The following is a 19,789-nucleotide window of genomic DNA, read 5'->3' as shown; positions in this document are numbered from 1 at the left end:
ATTTTTCCCCTCCCATTGCTGCTTAAATTATGTACGCAAGAGAGAGAAACCAACTTGTCAGGGAAAAGCGTGGCTTTAGCTGGGATGGATATCGATTTGTTGTGTATCCATCTAATTCAGAAACACGGTAACAGATACAGGTTGCACACTTCAAACACCTCAGTACCAGAACTCCCATCTCCGGTGCTTTAATTCGGAGGGAGTTGGCAGAACACATCGCAATCCCGCTCGACAGACACTTGAAAGTAAGCGGAGGCAACCAAAAGCTCCCTCAGCGTGCATCGCTCTATGTAGCGCACAAAGCCGTCTTCAAGAAATCAAGCGTTAGACAGAGCCAATGACCTCACTCCTCTGAGCGTGTCGAGATACCAGGAAAAGCGTGGATAAGCACCTAAAAAGCGAGTTATGCGTCGTACCTGCAGTGAAATAGGTCTGAGTCATCCTTCGGTTCCCCACCCCCAGCTACTGGTACCGAACCAAGTCAGGCCCGCGAGAGCATTACGGTGAATTCAGAGGGCTCTCGGTCACAAAACTGTGAATTCCACAGAAACAGGCAGTAACCGGCGACCTGGGAGGATAAATCTTGACAGGGCCCACGACCCAGGCGCGCCATAGCCGTGACACTCGCTGCCCGAGTTGTCTCAAAATAGCACAAAGCAATTTGAAAAGCAACAGATGGGGCTGTTGGTCGTAACTTGAATTTAAGACAAGTAATAAAAAGTTCAGAGAAATGTGATTTTTAAATTGAAGCTGCACTTTTAAATAACCAGCAGTAACTAAAGCCAGTGAATCATCTTAATTATCACCAACAGGCAGAGCCCGAACAACTGCGGATGCATAGCTGTGGCTGAAGGACATCACCACCAGGTTTGTAAAACCGATCGTGCGGACCAGCAGTAACTAAAGCCAGTGAATCATCTTAATTATTGCCAACAGGCAGAGCCCAAACAACTGCGGATGCATAGCTGTGGCTGAGACATCACCACCAGGTTTGTAAAACCTATCGTGCGGAAACGTGATACTTCTGGTTGAATAGGATTCGTTTCCAGAGACGATTAAGACGTCTTCGGCACAGCCGTAACCACATACTAGAGGTATCTTCTGTACTTTGGAAACTGTTTTTGAACTCCAGGCTGATCCTCCACACTTGACGTTCAAAACTTGTTTTGAAAGAATTACCTATCCACCCTCACGGGAAAAAAAATAAAAACAACCCCTCTTAATTCCTTTGCCAACTATTCTATAACAAAGCAATTCTTAAATACTCTTGTGCTGTTTTCAGTTGTAGCCCACATATGTTGACTACGGCGTAATTACCAACCGCCATTTGACTGCAATGGTCCTCAGAAGGCTGAAGGTAATTGTGTGCGCAGAGCCAGATGCACAGATTGTAGTCCGCCAGCGGAGAATAAGCATAAAGACTCAACCGTTTCAGGAGTACAGGGCAATTTTTGCACCACTTAATAGGTATTTGATGGAATACTAAAACAAAGCTGTCCTAGAGAGAGGTCTAAGCATAAAACCTCCCTGCGGAGAGAAACATTTCTTGAAGGACACAACGCTAACCTCTAAAAGGTTTTGTTAAAGACTCCTCATACCAGTCTGTTACCCCATAACTACCGCCGCAGAAGGCGGCGTTCGTTTTCGGTTTGTAACATTCCCACTTAGCATGTGATACTAGCTTATTTCAAATGCGGGATTGGGGATTTTAAGCACCACTGGTGTAATTACAGCTATCAATTTCTTTAAGCCACTGAAGACCTCCCCAGGCTTCCAGGTGCACCCCCCTGAGACGCACTTACCCGGAGAGAACGAAGCTGCTTGCAAGATTCTTGGGTATTTTCGTGCAGGAAATACGGCCTAAATAATGCCAGTTTAACAGTTCTCATACACTTAAAAACGAGCTGCTTGGCATCATGTGTCCCTGCTTGCTTGAATACATTCCTATCCTTGCTATGAAAAATAGGGCTCTATCAACTGCTTCTTTATGAGCTTGTTATAAACCAGTGATAGGACAGTGCAAAACAGTACTTATTGTCTGTTTCATCAAGAAGTAATTCCCTCAGGCATTAAGATGTGACATAAAATCTTTTAATATATTGAGCAATTTCATTAAGTTCTCTATAAAGAAAGCAAAATGCAGCATGAAATACAAAAGCTTTTAAAACATGCTAGGGAATTTCAGTGGGAAGGTAACAAATTACGCAAGCCACAGGCCTATATTACACATTAAAAATGTTGGCTGAGACATTAAACAACCATAGAAATGTTTTTATATAATATGATTTAAGATCTGTTGTTCAAGAGCAAACATTTACTCTTTGCTGGTTGATATTAGCAACTTAAAAAACCCAAAAAGGCATTCATTGGATGACCGAAATACATTCCCAGGTAGAATTCGAGCGTCGTAGCTCTTCCCACAGAATACCTCCAAATAACGCACAGCCAAGTACTGCCCGAGAGATTAAACACACAGGAAAACGCCGCACAGTAGAGACTCCCACTTCTGGAATTTTACTTTTTCCTGCTTTTCAGGGAGCTGTTGTGAACCCTTACTCTCTTCTGCACGGAAGAAGCAATCTTCATAGAGGCTTTCTTTGAGAGGGACCTTTCCACAGCTCCGGGTTTCCATAGCAACAGCTGAGCATCCTCTCCACCCGTCAGCAGAGACTCATCTGTCAGGTTCCAGCAGAAGGAGCGCACAGTGGCAGAGTGTCCTCCGCGAAGGGTACCCACCAGGCTCAGTCCATCGGTGCCGCAGCTGACTAGGTGAATGTTTCCTGTGGACGTTCCCCCAAGAAGAAAGAGTTTGTCCGCCTTTTCGTGGTACGAGCCACCTACCAGGTAATGTAAGCTGTCGTTTTCAATGCAGACTGCGTCTCTGACATCCAGCACGTGCAACAGCGTTATTGGTTCTTCGGTATCTAACCGAGCAATGTCCCACCAACAAAATCCCTCATCGTGTGTCATGCAGTAGACCCGTTTATAATCTTTCCCAGACCAGCCAATAAAGCTTACTGATGAGTCTGAATTGCAAGTTGCTATCAAAGCATCGTCTTCGTTATCCCTGTTAATGTCGAACACGTTAACCAACCCATCGGTTGACCCAGAAACTACCAAATTGGTTTCGATGGGATGAAAACAAATTTTAGTGATATCGTCATTGTGACTTTCAGAATAGACTCCCAAGGGTTCTTTAGTTGCGCTGGCACAGTCCGTAACGCCTCTTGCATCCCAAAACACCAGAAACGTGTCCGTTTCAACTTTTTCCGTTCCAGCGCATACAATGAGATCACTGCAGTTGATATCAAAACTGATGAGAACGTTGGAAGGATAGCCACTAAATATCTGCACAGCTTTCTGAGTTGCTAAACGAATATCCCAACACTTTACTGTACCATCACTGCATGCTGAAAACACGACGCTCTCACACGCGTGTGCAAATCTGACTCCATTAAGTATCCCAGGACGGGTACTGTACTCCCGCAGGAAGTTTAATGTTTCCCTGTTATATACCCTAATTGACTTATTGGAACACGAAACTGCCACAAAGCGACTGCTTTCAGATTGAGCAGGTTTGGAAACGTCTATATCCAGTAAGTAAGCAGGCTCCTCGCTTAGCATAGAACGTTTTGCTATGCGCAGACTGGCAAGCTGCTCCTCTATCTTCTCCACTGCAGTCATCTCAAATGCTGTTCCTAACGTTGTCAGAAACCTGTAATAAATAAGATCCAAGGTGAGTTTTAGTTACAACGTTCTTAAATAATACTAGCTTTAAAAATATGTATGAAAAAGCATCTTGCACTGAAATGATGCGTGAAGTCAAAATTCAACTATCCTGATGTCCCACCCGCTCCAACTTCACCTACAGAAACAGAGAACCGGAAAGGGCACCCGAGTTAAGGAGTTCAGTCTCTTGTGACTGTAAGCACTACATCATATAATCCCCTTAAAAGATTAAACAGGCTGTCTGTGAATCCTGTGAAAGTCACTTAGCTACATTTGCTTTATTATTTTTATAAAGTAAATAGTAAAGTGATGTTCTCCACAAGTGGAAAGAAGATGAAGTCATCACCACTACCTGAGGAGGAATAATTTTTGTTCTAAAGAGTTGCTAGGAGGCACAGCCCACAAACAGCTGCATCAGTACAACTGCAGGAGGCTTCTTAGGTGAACTTTTCTGCTGAGGGATGCGCAAAGGGTAGGCAGAGAACAAGCCCAGAATTACACAGAACTACAGCCTGAAGTGGCCAGATGAGATAAATTCTACAAGTATTTAGGTGCCCAATGACGCACAAACACCTGCCAGCATACCATGCGCCACCTAAACAGGCTACATGGCATCAGTGGAGTTCACTGGCATTAAGCACCTTTGCCTTTTTCATCAGTTCTCCTAAGAACCTAAATGCGTTTTGAGCCTCCCGTAAAACCACGTAACGCCGGCTCTTAGTGCAACTGATAAAAATCCTCCCTTCAGAGGCAATTCTTCTCAGACTCTACTGAACCCTCCCAGAAACCCAGACTATTTCAGTGATGTACACAAATTCAAATGTTACCAAGCAAAGCCAAAATTACACAATACTCTCTCAATCCTCTCATACATAGATTCACTTCTAAAAAATGGTGTGCCCTAAAATAAAATAAAAAAAAGAAAAAGCTCTCCTTTCTATAACACAAAGGAAAATTCAATTCTGTAATTGCAGTAAAGGCTTTCACCAATTTAGAGTCGGAAAAAATACATCATGAACAATACATGGTTTTAGTGAGTTCACAAACTACAACCATTTTCACGAGAAAGGTGTGGGTGGGGTGTGTTAAGTAAGCATAACCACCCACACGAGTGACTTCTGTTAAAATCACAGGTCCAATTAAGACTACTCTTCTGTGTTTAAAAAAAAAAAGAACATTGAGGGAATCACAGCAGGTTCTAGGGGGTCAACACTCCAGTGACTTCTCACTGGTACTGATATTTCAGGTCAAGCAGTACTCAAAAATCTCCTTACTTCCTTAAGGACTAGGCCAGCACCCAATCCTAGTTACCACATGCATGAAAGGACCGTTTTCGAAAAAATCCAAACAGAAATGGAGTAAAAATCAGGCAGACCCAGAATGGAAGAAAATATTCTCATGCCTTTCCAGCTGTCCTACCATAAATTTTTCTGCAAATCCTTCAGGCTGGATTTTTAGGGATGGAATGAGCAGGTTTTCATGTACTACTGGTTTTAGGGTAATTATTTTAACGGTCCATGAGACAAGCAACAAAGGAAAAGTCGCTATGACAAAATTGCGTTCTGCTTTTCTCTCTTCTTGGTGGTGTTTGTAGTTTCAGGGTTTTGCTTTCCCTCCTCCTATTCAGTACATACAAATATTTGTGACGCCATGTGACAAATGAGCAAATTCTTAAAAAACAGCTTAAGTAGGCACACTCATAAAAGCTTAATTCCCAAGTCACACATAATCTCACTAAGCTATTTGCCTCAGTAATATCCTGACAATGAGGTCCCCAGGTTAATCTTCTACATCAAAGTAACCTTTCAGAGCACATCTACAAGTAATTTTTGCCATAAAACGCAGACATCCTGTGGAAACTTCTTTCCCCTCTCAAGAGAAGAAGTTCAACGTGTTTTCTGGCATTAGCCTGCGTACAACCCTACCTGCAGAGCTTGCTCCTTACTTACTTTTCTGGGTATGTCCTCAAATGGAACAAGCTTTCACTAGCACTATTACGCGAAGCGGACTGTTCTCAAACACTGCTTGCTACACTGCTCAAACACAAAACTATTAACTTCCGTGCAAATTAAAATATTTTATTTCTTACATTTAAATTATTAATAAGGACAACTTTTACTTAATCCAATTTACTGAAGAATTACAATGGAAGCTTCTATTTCAATGCTGTTTCAAAAACACATGCTTGCAGATGGAGAAAGGAGTTTTCATAAACCAGCTATCCTGTAGTGCTACGGTTACAAAAAAAATTGGGTTCTCTCTGTAAACTTTTTGTAAGAAAAATGTAGTTTTCCAGACTGACTTGAATTTCAAGCTCTAAATATTCAGACTTTTTATATTCAAAAGGCCAAGTATATAACAGACATGCTCCTGACAAATGTCATCCATTTGGAAAGCAAGCTGCAGTTGTTTAAATATTACTGACTTTAATAGAGAATATTATTCAACGAGCAGTTTCTACAACACTGACGTCAGAGCTTTTACTGCTGGGGCGGGCGAGGGAACTCTACAAGTACCCAGACGTTGTAAAAAGCCAGAGTCTGCAAAAGCATGTTCATTCAGATTTAATAATATTTTCTGGGAAATAAAATTAGCCCAAGATAGCTCTTAAGATCTACCCCTGATTGACACAGGTACAGCTATTCTGAAATACCAGAAAATGCTGTTCATGTTTCCAGATAGACGTGCAATTTATATCATCAGGAAGCTGGAGGGTACAGTTTTCAATTCTATTTCCACTGCAACAACTAAGAAGCCTTAAAATTGCATTTGATGGCAGCCAGGTTTTCGCTAAAAACTCAAGTGAAATGTCTGCCCTAATAAGAAAGTCTTCAGACTATTATGAAATTGTGATTGAAGGTTATATAAACAATTCATGCTCAAACTTCAGGGTGTAGCTGCTAGCCCTTCCTTTTCAGAAAGGGAAGTCACTGTTGTATTTTGATGGGAAAGTTTAAATGGCAGGAATAGGATCTATGTTAAATTTATGAGGCAAATAGGAAACAATGGTCTTCCAAACACAATAGAAGATAACTAGACATTGGACTGCAGCCATCTACAAAGCACATGGTGCTCTGCACCGCAGAAGTGAAGCGCTTTTAGTTTAGCGCTCCTTAACTTCAACAACACAGGTATCTTGTTTTGTTTCTGCCGCAAAGAATCCTTTGGCAGAGTCAGTAGCTTTAAAACCTGACGTAGTCTGGATATAGCACAACAGTCAGCTGCAACGATCAATGAGGAAAACTTCTCATGCTAATGTGATACACTGTCTGACACAAAGACTTTGTAGGGCACAGCCAGCTTGCTCTTGAACTGTTCCAGGCTCAGAAGAAGTCGCAGACAGCACTCGCCAAAACCTCCTCTTTCCCCAAGGTACCTCCTTTGCTCAGAACGTGAGGTAGTTAATTAAATTCACGTTCTTCACTTATTCCAACTCACAGTGGCCCACGGTCTGGATCTACGGCCTCAACGCAGACAAAATCCAGGTGATGTTAAGGTGCCAGGAAAACACCACCACTTGGATGACACACACCAGTATCTGGCTGAAGGTGTCTGGCTATGGCTAGTCATTTGTGTTTGAAACAGATCCAGTCCCGCCCTCAGGGATCACCATTCCTCATATGCAATAGCTGCATCTCTCATCTGCATTCACACCTGCACCCCCTGAACAAGGTAAAGCCACCTTTGACAAATTAACCCCGAGACTTCTGCGTTATTGTATCTAGTCCTCTGGAACTACATTCACGTGATCTTTTCTATGAATTAACTTCACGGTTATATGCAACCCCTGCACATCTCCGTGACATCACAACTACCAGAAACAATAAGCTTCTTGAAGGACACTCAAAACTCATTACATCTTGGGAACTCAGAATAAATACAGTCCTCTGAAATAACCTAAAATATGTTGACCTCCAGGGCATCCTACAAGGCTCCTTTAAAAAAGAAATAAGCTTGATTTTTAGAATAGAAGGCACAAAGTGGAAGGGATGCCAAAGAGGCAGGACAGGATTTTCAGATGCCTTTGTTACGTATTTCTCACTAGCGGAGTGTGGAAACAACCACACAGCAAGAGTAGAAGCAAACAGCCAGGGGTGCCGAGAGCAGGCCTTTCCAATGACAGAGAAATGAAAGGTAAGCACCTATCTGCGCAAACTAAACATTTAATATTGTCTCAGCATATACTGCTGTGCTCTTTGTGCACTATTCTAAACGTTGCATCCTCAACTCAAGCCAACAGGCTCATGAATCCTCTTCAATCCAGAAAGTTTTTCAAAAAATAAACCAGCAATTCGTAAGTTATTTTCCTTCTCCTTTTAGTGGTGTACACAAGATGCTGCCAAATTGCACAGTTCTCATTTCCAAAAGGGAATGTTAGCTCAACAACATATAGAAACATAAAATTACCTCTCTGAAAAATACCGTGGAAGATGTTGGAGAAATGGAACTTTCTCAAAGATTTAAGCAGTAACCTAAGAGTAACTTACAAGTAGGAGGGTAGAAACACGTAATAAAAATGAAAACAACCTGTAGTTTTGGCAATCTTCTCTACAGAGGTCAAATACCAAAAATAGCAAGGGATTTGAACAGCAGTAGATGAAATCTTGCCCTTTTCTTTCCTACTATAAACAATACAAGCAGACCCTCCCTTTATTTTCACAATTATTAAAAGTTCAAGAACAAAGCTGAAGCTCAGTGTAAAGCAATTCATGCATACAACATTACATGTGGTTTGCATTTTAAAACAAAAATGCAAAGCGCAAGGTTGGCTGAGGAGAACGCATTAGTACGCTGCACTTCACTAATGCAAAATGCCTTTAGAGACCTCTCCTCACTGGCACCACTTCACAAGAGAAGATGGATCAGCCAAATGATCTAGGCACCGAGGGGAAGCAAAAAACACCCATCAGGCATGCATAATTTCTGCAGGATACACACTCCTACAGTTGATTTTGTTATTTTACCAAAGCAGAGCGAGAAGGTGTTTTTCCAGCATTCCCAAAAAGCCATTTTAAGGCAAAGAGAATAGCATTTAGTCTATCAAGCAGGAAGGGAATAAGATGCACGAGAAGCTGCGCTAAAGCGCATAGACAAGATGTAAACTGCCAAGAGAATTATTTCATCCCTTTCGAATCAGCTACATCTAGTTTCCAAACGTAAAGCACAGCAAGAAAAAAAACTCCATGTAATTTTGCATTTGCAGTACAGAGAAAAATATTATATCAAGAGAGCAGAAAGGAGGAAAAAGACAAAACACTGCCACAACAAAGTCTATGGGAAGAGCAAAAAAATTAGGTCTACCAAACAATCTGCCTTCCATGAAACCAACTCCTACCCTCCCACCAGTACGGACCTTGGGGGTACAATCCTGTTCAGCAACGGAGAGAAGAGCTGCAGGTGGGACAGAGAACCAAGGAAATGGCCTTAAACAACAGTATTGGTAGAGGAAAAAAATGAGTCAGAGCTAGGAGAGAACAAAGGGAAAAAGTCACAGATGTTCAGTGCTTTGGGGTTCAATAATTCTAAAAAAAGGAAACTACAACTTTTGTGTACTCATCTTTTGGGGGTATAAGCAGGTGTTCGTGTCAACACAGAAACAAAACCTCTTTTTGAATATTATACCAGATATCCATAGAGAGAGAACACAAAACCAACTTTTGGATTTGACTAGGCATAGTTTTAAATGCATAAATCATAAAAAACATACGTTGAATATTTTCATCAAAAGAAAACTTTAAGAATTAGTTTTTTGGTGTAAGATATTGCATTCCAACTAGAAAGACCTATTCTTATTTTGCATCTAACACTGGCAAATATGGTGGAGTCAGGCAAGATCTAGAAAATTTAGGCATGCCTTCAGGTCCAAATCGCAATGAATTAACATTCAAACTTGAGTAACTGAAAGCCTGTTGATATAAATTCATGAACCAAAGAGATGGTAAAGAGCTGCAAAGGACCCAGATGACAAGCCATCGTAAGAAAAATTTAAGTGTAGATTTTTCTACAGTGTACAATCCAGTGTACAATTTAAAAATTCAAATAAGCCAGAAAACACTATACAAAACTATAAAAATGCTCAAATGACTGATTTTGCCTTCAAATTTAAGTCAAAATTTTTACAATCTGATGCTCAGACAGCTAAACTACCTTCTCTAGAACAATTTAGGAGACCCTAACATAAAACATGGAAAACAGTTTCTAAATACTCTAAGAAGCTGTGTCAAACATTATTTCAAACATGTTTGAGCATTTTCCTTTTTCAGTCTTCTCTTTTCAACCAATTCCATGCCAGTGACACAGACCTACTAAGAGAGGAGCAGCAAAGTAAACTCTCTGTCACCAAAATCACACTGACATGAGCAACTGGATCCGACTGAGAACTTTCTTGTGAGGGGGAGGTTTCCTAGTAGCGACCTCACCAGGTAGAGGATGTTATTGCACCCAGGTGTTGAGGTGGTCATCCAATAAAGGAGGTTGCAAAGTAATAAGAGGATAAGAGATGCTCTATTTTACTCTCATGGCTATTCTCAAATCAAGCCAACGGAAGCTGCAGCAGAAGCAATCCTATTTTATAAAGGCGGATCCGAAAGATTCCCAGGCAAAGGTTAAATTACAGAAAGAGATACTGTAATTGGGACATTTAGCTTCTAAATTCTATGTGTTCACCTTTATTTTTTTAAAGGATGCTGTATTTAAAAACACTCTGTGAAAGCTAATCTATGCCTAAATTGCACACTTGTGGCCTCTGAACAAGTAAACACCAAACTCTGCATCCTCAGGTGGATTCTAGAGAACGGGCAAGAGCTGTCAGGAAAACTGTCCTAGCGCTGGGCCTTGGCTTTTGCACTGGAGGAAGTCTCCGAGATGGGGGTCAAATATGAGGTTTGTGTCTACTGCTCCTCCCTTCTCCCCTCTCCTCCCAGGCACAGACAGTGCCTAATCTGTACTCCAGCCCAGCACGCTAACAACATATGGGGCGAGGCATCCAGATCACCTTCTAAAAGAAGGGTAAGCATCTACCAGGGAAGTCACGGCCAGTTCTGCGACACTCGCCCTTTCTCTAACAAACACCTCCGCCTACTATGGGACCCAGGATATTGGTTAACACCCCCACGAGGAATGGAGGGTGGATGATGTGTACACCCAACAGCTCCAGAAGACTTCACTGTCCGAGTGCTATGCAAACATCAATGCTCCCAACTCCAGCACATGCTAGATAACGCACAGCTTCAGAGCACGGCACCTTTGTGGCCTGGTGTCTGCCTGTAACGTAACCACGGCTATTCAGCCAACCCGCTGCAGAACTTGAAGGGAATCCAAGTCTCAGCCTTCTGCATTTGTGCTTATCTCATCAGACCACAGAAAAGTCATTTCCTTTCTCTTGTGAGCACCTCCCACTGTAGACACCATATTGTGGTTACAAAAAGTAGTGTCAAACATAGGAAAGAAGATACAGAACTAATCAGTCTCTCAGTTATGTACAGCCAGCAACTGCTGGAAATCAAATGTGTAGGGTACAACGTTCTCCTCCGCGTAGTATTTTTTCTCCATTCACATTTCCTCAATATAATCACAAGCAGCTAAGAGAAGGTCCATACCTTCCTCTGAACTATTCCTCGCACACCTCCTCACTAACAGCATTTTCTTTTGTTAAAAGGTCAAACAGCTTGCCGTTTGACTTGGCACTAGAGCTATGCACCAAGATGGTCATCTCACAGATAAGGAAGACAGAAATAAAGCTATTCATCCGAGTGGCTTTGAACAAGACCCTGGCCTACGAACACTTACAGTCCTGATTCTGGCAGAACAGCTTACTAAGTAATTAGTTAGCAATGTTGCAAGCTGCAACATTCACTCTTTACTTTCTTAATCAGTGAAACAGAGACAGTATTTGCCTAACTCACTAATGTTTGTGTAAACAAACATTAGTAAGTACGGTCAGCGGCAGCCTTTCAAAAGAAAAAGCCTTGTTCTGAACATCTTTGCTACAAGATAAAATGCGAAAGTCACAGTAACACCGCAACGCACCCGCAAATTCCACAATCGAAAAGTGCTTCGATGTCCCTTCAAGATTGGGATTGCAAGAAAGGACTCCAAGAGCGATGATTTTCAGGGCCATTTTAAGCTGAACAAAACCACCACATGAATGGGCAACCGCAATGATCCACCCTACAGAGAAAGGTGAAAGGAAAAAATTACTTATGCAGCTGCATGAATAATTTAGTGACTCTGGAATAACACCATTTATTTCCTTTGATTTAGACACTGCCTCTTGGTACCAACATCCTCATATAAAAAAACCTGGAAATAACTAAGAAGATTCTTCCCAAATATTAGTAAATCTTGCTGAAATTCTTCCAAAGAATTTGTTTCTACACCACAGGAAGCCTGGGAAATTTCAGCCTAAATTTAGCTGCAACCAGAATAAAAGGATATAAAGAAACTTAGCTACAGCAGGAAAAATAGCTCCTACTACCACACACTGGTGCCAAAACACCTATAGCGGGATAAAATGTTTTATTTACCAGAATATTTTAGAAGCTCTTTGACAACAGTAATTTAGCTTAAGTACACTTTGTTACCAGAGCTCATTCTTCAAAACACAAGACTATTATGTTTTCAAAACTCTTTTCTTAAAAACCCAAGCTTAAGTCAGCTACTACGGTTCTCATCTTCATTAGGGACATTGCTGGTGAGCCGATAAGAAGATATTCCTCTACATGTGCAGGTGTGGCACCAGTATTTTCCAAACACAACATTCGTGTGCTTGGCAATTTTTAACACTACGCTAACATCACTGTCTAGGCAATTCTCTGCAGTTCCAGATGTACTGCACAAGCACAAACATCTGTCAAGCCTAAGCGGAGGAAATGACTTCTCCTCATTTTCCTCATTTGCTTCCCCAGGAACGCGCAGATCACTAAGGTATCTTCACCAGTCACATCCTACAATATCCATTTTTTATATTTAGCTAATTCAGAACATCACCACGCCAAGGTAATTTGTCAGACCCGCTCCAGTATCAAAGCATCAGGAGAAACTGGAGATCCTTGCATGCCCATGACAGTTCACAGACTATCAATTTCCAAAACATGCTTTCCATGCACAGCCTGACAGCTGGAAGCTCTGCTGAATCCTTATCATGCCCTAAGCTCAATTTTCAATGCTTTGTAGCAGACAAAAGGAAAAGATGTCATCTAACTGACAACAGTAGGATGGAAGAGGCTGAAATAAAGGGGTTTAGAGCTATGTTTACTCTATCCTGCTCAAGAGAGTTTACCTTTCAGTCTCCATAAAAGATGCTGAGGCATCAAGTATGTGCACATTGTAGCCGTGCAAGGCACTCTCTTCAGCTCTTTGTTTTCAAGAACATTTAGACAGTGTTTATACTTGAACCATACATAGCACTCCAGTACTAGCTTCACCAATGCCATACACAGATTAAAAAAATAATTTTTTCCCTTTTTATAATATCCAAGTGCACAGCGATTTTCCACCATACTGCACTGGAAGTTCACGTTCAACTGCTTTTTCACTACGAGAGTGATTTAGGACTCAGTCATAAGAAATGGAATTGCGAAAGGGAAGGACAAAAGAGCAAGTAGGTAGGTGTTGGTACTCTACCACTCAAGATCAAGAGACCTACTGTATGCAGCAACACAGACAATCCCTGCTGGCAAATCACAACAAAAGATTATATGCTTTTGTTAGCACCCACAAACCCCCAAGACCTGAGTGGAGAATTTATTTTTCCAAGATGAACAAAGACCTTTCCAACATCTTCGGCAGACAGTGTTGCCCCAAAACAACACAAGGATAAAAAGCAAAGTCAGGAGCTTTATGCATTTTAACAACCCTCCTCTCAAGCCATGTTTGTTCTCAATGCTTTAGTCAATCCATATTTCGCAGGGTCATAGCAGGTTGCCTGCAGCGCTCTTTACTGAAGCCAATCTCTGGATAGCTAAACCATAATCAAGTGCAAAGGACGACGGGTTAGATGATCCAGGGAACGGACTGTTTATTTTACAAGAAGTAGCTGGGATGCTTTGCCTTGTATAGCTTGGCAAAGACAGAGACTGAAAGGGGATACGATTACTATCTACAAATACATCAAAGGAATAAATGCTGAGGAGGGAGGGGAGCTACTCAAGAACAATACTGGCACAACAGTTTGAGAGTATAAACTGACCATAAATAAAATTTAGAGCAGAAATTATAAAGTTTATCTTTCAAAATAGTTTCCAATTAGAACAGCAGGGACAAAAACTTTGACTGTCTTCATCTACTTTAATACCCTCAGCATCCTGGCACCCACAACTGCCCTTGCACAGCAAAGAACACAAATAGGAAGGCAGACTGAAAAACAAGCAACTATGAGATAAGCTGGCTCATCATTTCTTTCTGGAAGATACCACATTGCCAGACAGACAATAGCAAGACACAACATTTGCTGACTGCATAGTTTCAGAAGCAGTATTAAGACCGCCCTAAGAGGGTATGTACGTGCACAGAGAGAACGCAGCTTCCTGCTTCAGGTGGCCTCCTCTCCCCATCCCCCTGAAATTGTCGGGATAAAAGTCTAAGGACTTGAGCGTGCCCCTCCAAACAGCCACATCTTCTTGCAAAGGCTGCTGCGTGGGAAACGCAATGCCTCCCTCACAAGTTTGAATGTTTATCAGTCACCGCAACGCAGAACTGAGGACTTTTTGTCCTGCAGTGACTGCATCTCTCCAGGCAACACAAACATGACATCAGCGCAGCGGAGAACGCGTGCGCTAGGGCAATCTCGCAGCGAGTTGGAAGTGACAAGGCTGTCCGACGGACAGAAGCTGTTATTTCGCACTCAGCCCACTTGATGTCACTAATGACCACCGCTCACGAGCAGCTCGCTCGCTCTTCGAGGAGCTGCAGCGTCACAGATTTAGACCACGCAATTCAAAAGAGAGCACTTACTCTTTTTATTACACCTATATATTCCTCCACTAATCTTAATCGGTTATGATAAGCTAATTGTCTCCTTAACGGAGTGGCATTCAAGGAAACAAAAACTTTAATGTGCAAGGCATAGGCAATAAGCCTGAAGCACTGCAAAGAACGTTATTAAGGTACCAGCATTTTTTTCTTCCTTTTAAAAGCCTCTGTTCCTCAAATCAGACTATTAATCAAAAATCACAGCCTTCACTTAGACCTGTCTAGCACCAAAAACTGGAGAAGAAAAAACCCCCAAATTCAACTACACTGCAACTTTTTCTTTCTGATCTGTCAAAGAGACTAAAAGTAAGTTACACGCTCTTTTTTAAAAGTCTCATTTTTGTGAATTCAATCCAGAGCTTTTGATCTTTCAGACTTCATGATAACACAAGACGCGACTCCCATATTCCCATGCAACACACACAGAAGCATACAAGGAACAACCGACTTTTGTGAGTTTGTACTTGGTCTCGAAGAATCCAGCAAGTGTCAAGTCCAGAAACACCCACCACTAAATTTTCCCGGGGAAGGGGAGGAACAAACCAAATCCAACAACTAAAAAACCCTTCCTCTCTCAATCTGTTACACTCACGTTTGGCTCTTATGAACATTCCTGAAGCAGGAACATTCAATACACACACATGGTAATAGTTATCCGAGACATTAAACCACTAGAATTCATTTTTCCTTAAATCTGTTTTACCCCCTTTCAAAACTGGGTCATGTACTTCCTTAGATATATTGCCAGATATTGAGTAAACTAAAATCAGCTTCGCTTACCTCAAAAAAATCCTTCACAAATGGTTTGTATACAAAACTCGAGTAAGTCCGGTTTGCTAGTAAAAGAGCTGTATGTTTCTAAACAAGAATTTTTGCTTTCACAGCCATCTGCTTGTCCCTCCTGATTCCACACAGGAATAATTCCAGCTCTCTCAGTCATTCCCATAGCAACAAACACACACAAATGCTTATTATTAAAGGATCCTCACATTATTGACAAGTGGTCAATATCTGAAGCTTCCTGTCCCAGGTACTGCCAGCATATAACTCCATCCAGCAAACAGTTTGCCAATTTTAGTTAAATGCTAGGTTGTCTTTTCACCAATTTAACTGCTTACTAATTGTACAGCACTTTTATATCTTCTTATTTTTAACAAGAAGCTGAGCAATGGTTTTGCCTTGAAATAACAGGCACGGGAAAAAAGAAAGATCACAGTAGTCATGGCACAGAGAGAGCTGCAAGTGAAAAGCTGCTAATCAACTAAAAAAAACAACAACAAAAAGGTTTTGCTGAAGAAAAAAAAAGAAATTGCAAGAAAGATGAATGACAATACAGCAAAAAATCATTTTACTTTAAAGCTAATTTTTTTTAATCAGTTAGTTTAATCCAGCATAAGAACAATGAGTGTTTTAATGCACCTGTTTTTTCAGATAAGATTCAGTTGCTATATTAAATGAAGGATTTCTAGAACCCTTTAGTTTTGATTTTTCATTAAGTTTTCATTTAGCTGGAAAACTGGGGAATTAAAGAAAAATAGCAAGTGCCCTTCTAAGGCCACAGTGAAGTCTTATATAAAACAACAAGTCTCAAAGAGCAAGAGGTTTTCAAATACTTTCATTTCTCTATCTGTTGCAACTTTTAGTCTGAAACTAAACATTAAGGTCACCTCAAAACATTTTCAACAATACAAATAGTGTAATAAAAAATAATAAAAATTTGAGAATATTAACAGTCTGCAAGAAGTGCCTTCAGATTAATGTGAAAAGGGGAAATAAATTTATGTAAAGTCTGTAAAAGGTATAACCAACACTACAGATGGTTTACCTTGCAAAGGAGATCAGACTAGATAATGCAATAGTCCTTCTGGACTTAAACACCTGACATAATGAAACAGAATAAAAATGTATCAGACTGAAGAGTTTTTAAGAAAGTATTAATGTGAACTTGTTAAAATGGACAGCTGCGCAATATTTGCTTCCTGCCGCTACTTACAAAATATTTTGATGGTTGAAAACACTCGAGTATCCTGTAAGGCCTAGAAACAGGACAGAAAACACATTCTGTGCTGGGACCTTCAGAACAGCCTAATGAAATTACTCAAGAGTTTGTCCTGCAATTTGAGCATGGTTTTTTGTGCTATGCATCGGCTTACTTTCTTCTTCCAGTGAGCTACCCACTCCTATCTCCTGCTTTGCTCTCCCTGAAATACTTTGTTGAAACTTGCATCAAAGTATCAGCTAAGGCAAAAATAAATCATAGAAACAATTCATCCAGACTACTGAAATTTAATCTGAAGGCAACATTTCAGCATCAGACATCCTTCACTCTCAGTTTAAAGCTTTATCTACCAAAGGTACTATCTTCCATATACAATTTCACAATCCTCCCCCCTCCCATTTATTTTAGAAGGTAATACAACACTCTCTGGTCAGTCACGTCCATGCACCAAGTTACATCCACATGTATTTAACTAACCAGCCCTAAATTAAATGCTCTAAGCTTCTTTACAGACTGCACTGAACATGTCCCATCTCTACATGCTGACTGCACCAGCCCCACAAATTAACAAAACATGCTTCTGCCAGATCTGAACCAGCACCAGCTCCGCTTGGTTTGTAGGTGCAAAGTACTGCAGTAGAGCTGTCCTTTCCTGGGGCTTCAACAGCTGCAAGCAGGAAGGAGGGAACAGTCAGAGGTCAGCTTTGAGGGGAAGAAAGGGGAAGGAAAAGGAGGTGGCAGGAGGAAATAAGAGAGGACAGCTCTACACCAGCAAGAATTTATGTAACTCTTCTGTTAAAGGAAAAGAGGCAGTACAGGAGCATGAGAAGGGGAAGAGCTAAGGGAGAAGTGGACAGCGGGTCAGGCTAAAGTCTGAAGAGGGCAAAGGCATGGTTGAAGTTGAACTTACTAACCCCACAGGGCTACAGGCAACACGCTCTTTTCCTGCTTTTCTTATGTCCTCCATTGTCAGTCTTGCACCTAAACTACTTGCAAGTCACAAAACGTTATCTCCAAAACCTAGCCTGGCCAAGTCTCCGATTCACAAGTCTCAACACTTTTTTTATGTCTGGTGTGAAACCCACTAACAGACTTGTCATCACACAGAAGAAGCTGACCCACACTAGAAGATGTCTTTTCACCCACCAATTAAAACCAAGGCCTAGAAGTCTGCATGGGCAACTTTACACCAACACGGCCAATCAGCATGGCAGTGCTGATTCCTTCCGCTTTGTTTTCAGAAAAGCTCTGAAATCACATTATTTGTACAGGTACAGTAAAAGCATGTCAAAGCTGCAGAACCCAGCTGGGAAGTCCTGCCCACATAACCATAGCAGTCTGGTTTTACACCAGACCTCCCACACAGGAGGGAGGTACCAACCAGACCTTACCAGGATCCTTACCAGCAAAGGATCCTTGTCCTCAAGACTGATGCAGTGAAAAGAAAAGGGGTGTGTGTGTATCAAAACAAAACATCTTGTACTCAAGGCATTTAAAAAGCTACTTGAACATTGCTGATCATCCCACGTACAGCAGAACTCTTAGGGGGCAACAAGGAAGAAAATTTTTTCCAGAAAGTCTAAGAACACACAAGAAACAGCCAGGCCCCATGTCACTGCCTATGTATGCAGAGGCTGCCGAGGAGTCCCAGGCCCACCTGCCCTACAGGGCTGTTCCTTGCCCCCATAAAAAGACATTTGGAGGAAAATGCAAATAGCTACCCTAGCCTTTAACCCTAAACAAACAGAAACCAACCTGTAAACTTTAGACAAGCATTACGTAAAATTTGTGCCTAGAAAGCAATCCTTGGGATACACATGAACAGAAAGCTTTTCAGTTACTCTGTTGACAATGACAATTATCTTACAGGAGCTGCTCTGCACACACCCTTCACCAAATCTGACGATTGCTCTCGAACAGGAAACCCATTTAAAATATTAGGAAATAAAAGGCATTAACATACATTACTTCTGAGAACAAAGTTTTTACAGACTTTGTTCTGTAAAACTTTGCTCTGTTTACAGACCAAAAACCAGCATACTAAGAAAAGACCTTCTGCTTCTGCACTCTTCCAAATATACCATACATTCCAAGGGAAAATGAATTTGGAATTATAGAATTGTAAGAAATATGAGTCCTTAACATAACACAGCATTGACAGTTCCACTCCCCGTATCTTGTAGGAAAAAGTTAATTCTCCAACATAGCATATTTTGAAATACCTGTTGATTACATAAAACATCATTTAAGGATATATGTATTACAGCTTTGGCAGTAGTTTCTCTTTTTTTTTTTCCTTCAAAAACATAAAAAAGTTTCATTTCACTTTTCCCCAAGGGAATAAAACAACCAAACAAAAAAACTGAATCAAAACTTTTAGTTCTTCTTCTGACCTTTTCCAGATTTTTTTTTTTTTTTTCAGACTGTCGCTATTACTAAAAAAGATCCCCATCTTCACCAAACCTAGGTGAGCTCTGCTGGTACTCACCAGCGTAACTTCTTAATAAACATATTTTATCTGCCAATACAGCTCCTAACCCTGACAGCCCATAAGTGGCCAATCACAACTCTAATCAGATGTGCCTGCCCAAATTAGCAATACACTGACCCGAGCCCTCATGCCAGGCTCGATCCTAGCCCAGTCTCTACCAGACACAGCATCAAAGCCAGAAAGGCTGACCAGGCCAGTGTCAACCCTCCACCAGCCCTGTTCAGAACCCCTCCGAACCCCCTGTTCAGAGTGCTTTGAGAGCACAGCCTTTCTAAGCTTCCAGGCTTCACTGAGTAACAGGATAAACTCACAGTGTAGGTCGAGTGTTTTTATTCACGCTTTACCAGTGACACAGACAGAATCACTATCAGCGAAGCAAGAGATGCTTCAGTTTAGCCTAATGGAAAAAGAAAAGACAGCGGTGAGGGAATGAAACTCCAGGAGCCCCCCTTTCTCCTCCCTACCCCACGGGGCGCTACATACACTAAGAGATGTCCAACCCCGATACAGAGGGGCACCTCTGGGCGGTTGCTCTCCCAGCCCAAACCACCCGCTGCGGGCCACCCCTATCCTCCCCCACCACAAACCCCACAGAAGCA

General features: G+C 41.5%; 1 protein-coding gene across 1 annotated transcript; it reads right to left on the bottom strand.

Annotated features, from left to right (window-relative positions):
* Positions 1-2,080: 2,080 nt before the first annotated feature.
* WDR89 (WD repeat domain 89) lies at positions 2,081-19,579 on the bottom strand. The gene is made up of 2 exons (XM_009332724.1): positions 19,502-19,579; positions 2,081-3,715 (listed from the first exon to the last, which is right to left on the bottom strand). The coding sequence occupies exon 2, from the start codon at positions 3,682-3,684 to the stop codon at positions 2,515-2,517; it is 1,170 nt and encodes a 389-aa protein (XP_009330999.1). The 5' UTR covers positions 3,685-3,715; positions 19,502-19,579; the 3' UTR covers positions 2,081-2,514.
* Positions 19,580-19,789: the final 210 nt, after the last annotated feature.

This window comes from Pygoscelis adeliae, unplaced genomic scaffold, assembly GCF_000699105.1.
Source record: "Pygoscelis adeliae isolate BGI_AS28 unplaced genomic scaffold, ASM69910v1 Scaffold179, whole genome shotgun sequence".
Classification (NCBI taxonomy): Eukaryota; Metazoa; Chordata; class Aves; order Sphenisciformes; family Spheniscidae; genus Pygoscelis; species Pygoscelis adeliae.
Note: the sequence above shows the minus strand (reverse complement) of the source record. Positions and strands in the feature narration are given on the sequence as shown.

Coding starts and splice junctions, on each gene's coding strand:
- WDR89 (XM_009332724.1), bottom strand. CDS start 3,684: ATGACTGCAGTGGAGAAGATAGAGGAGCAGCTTGCCAGTCTGCGCATA.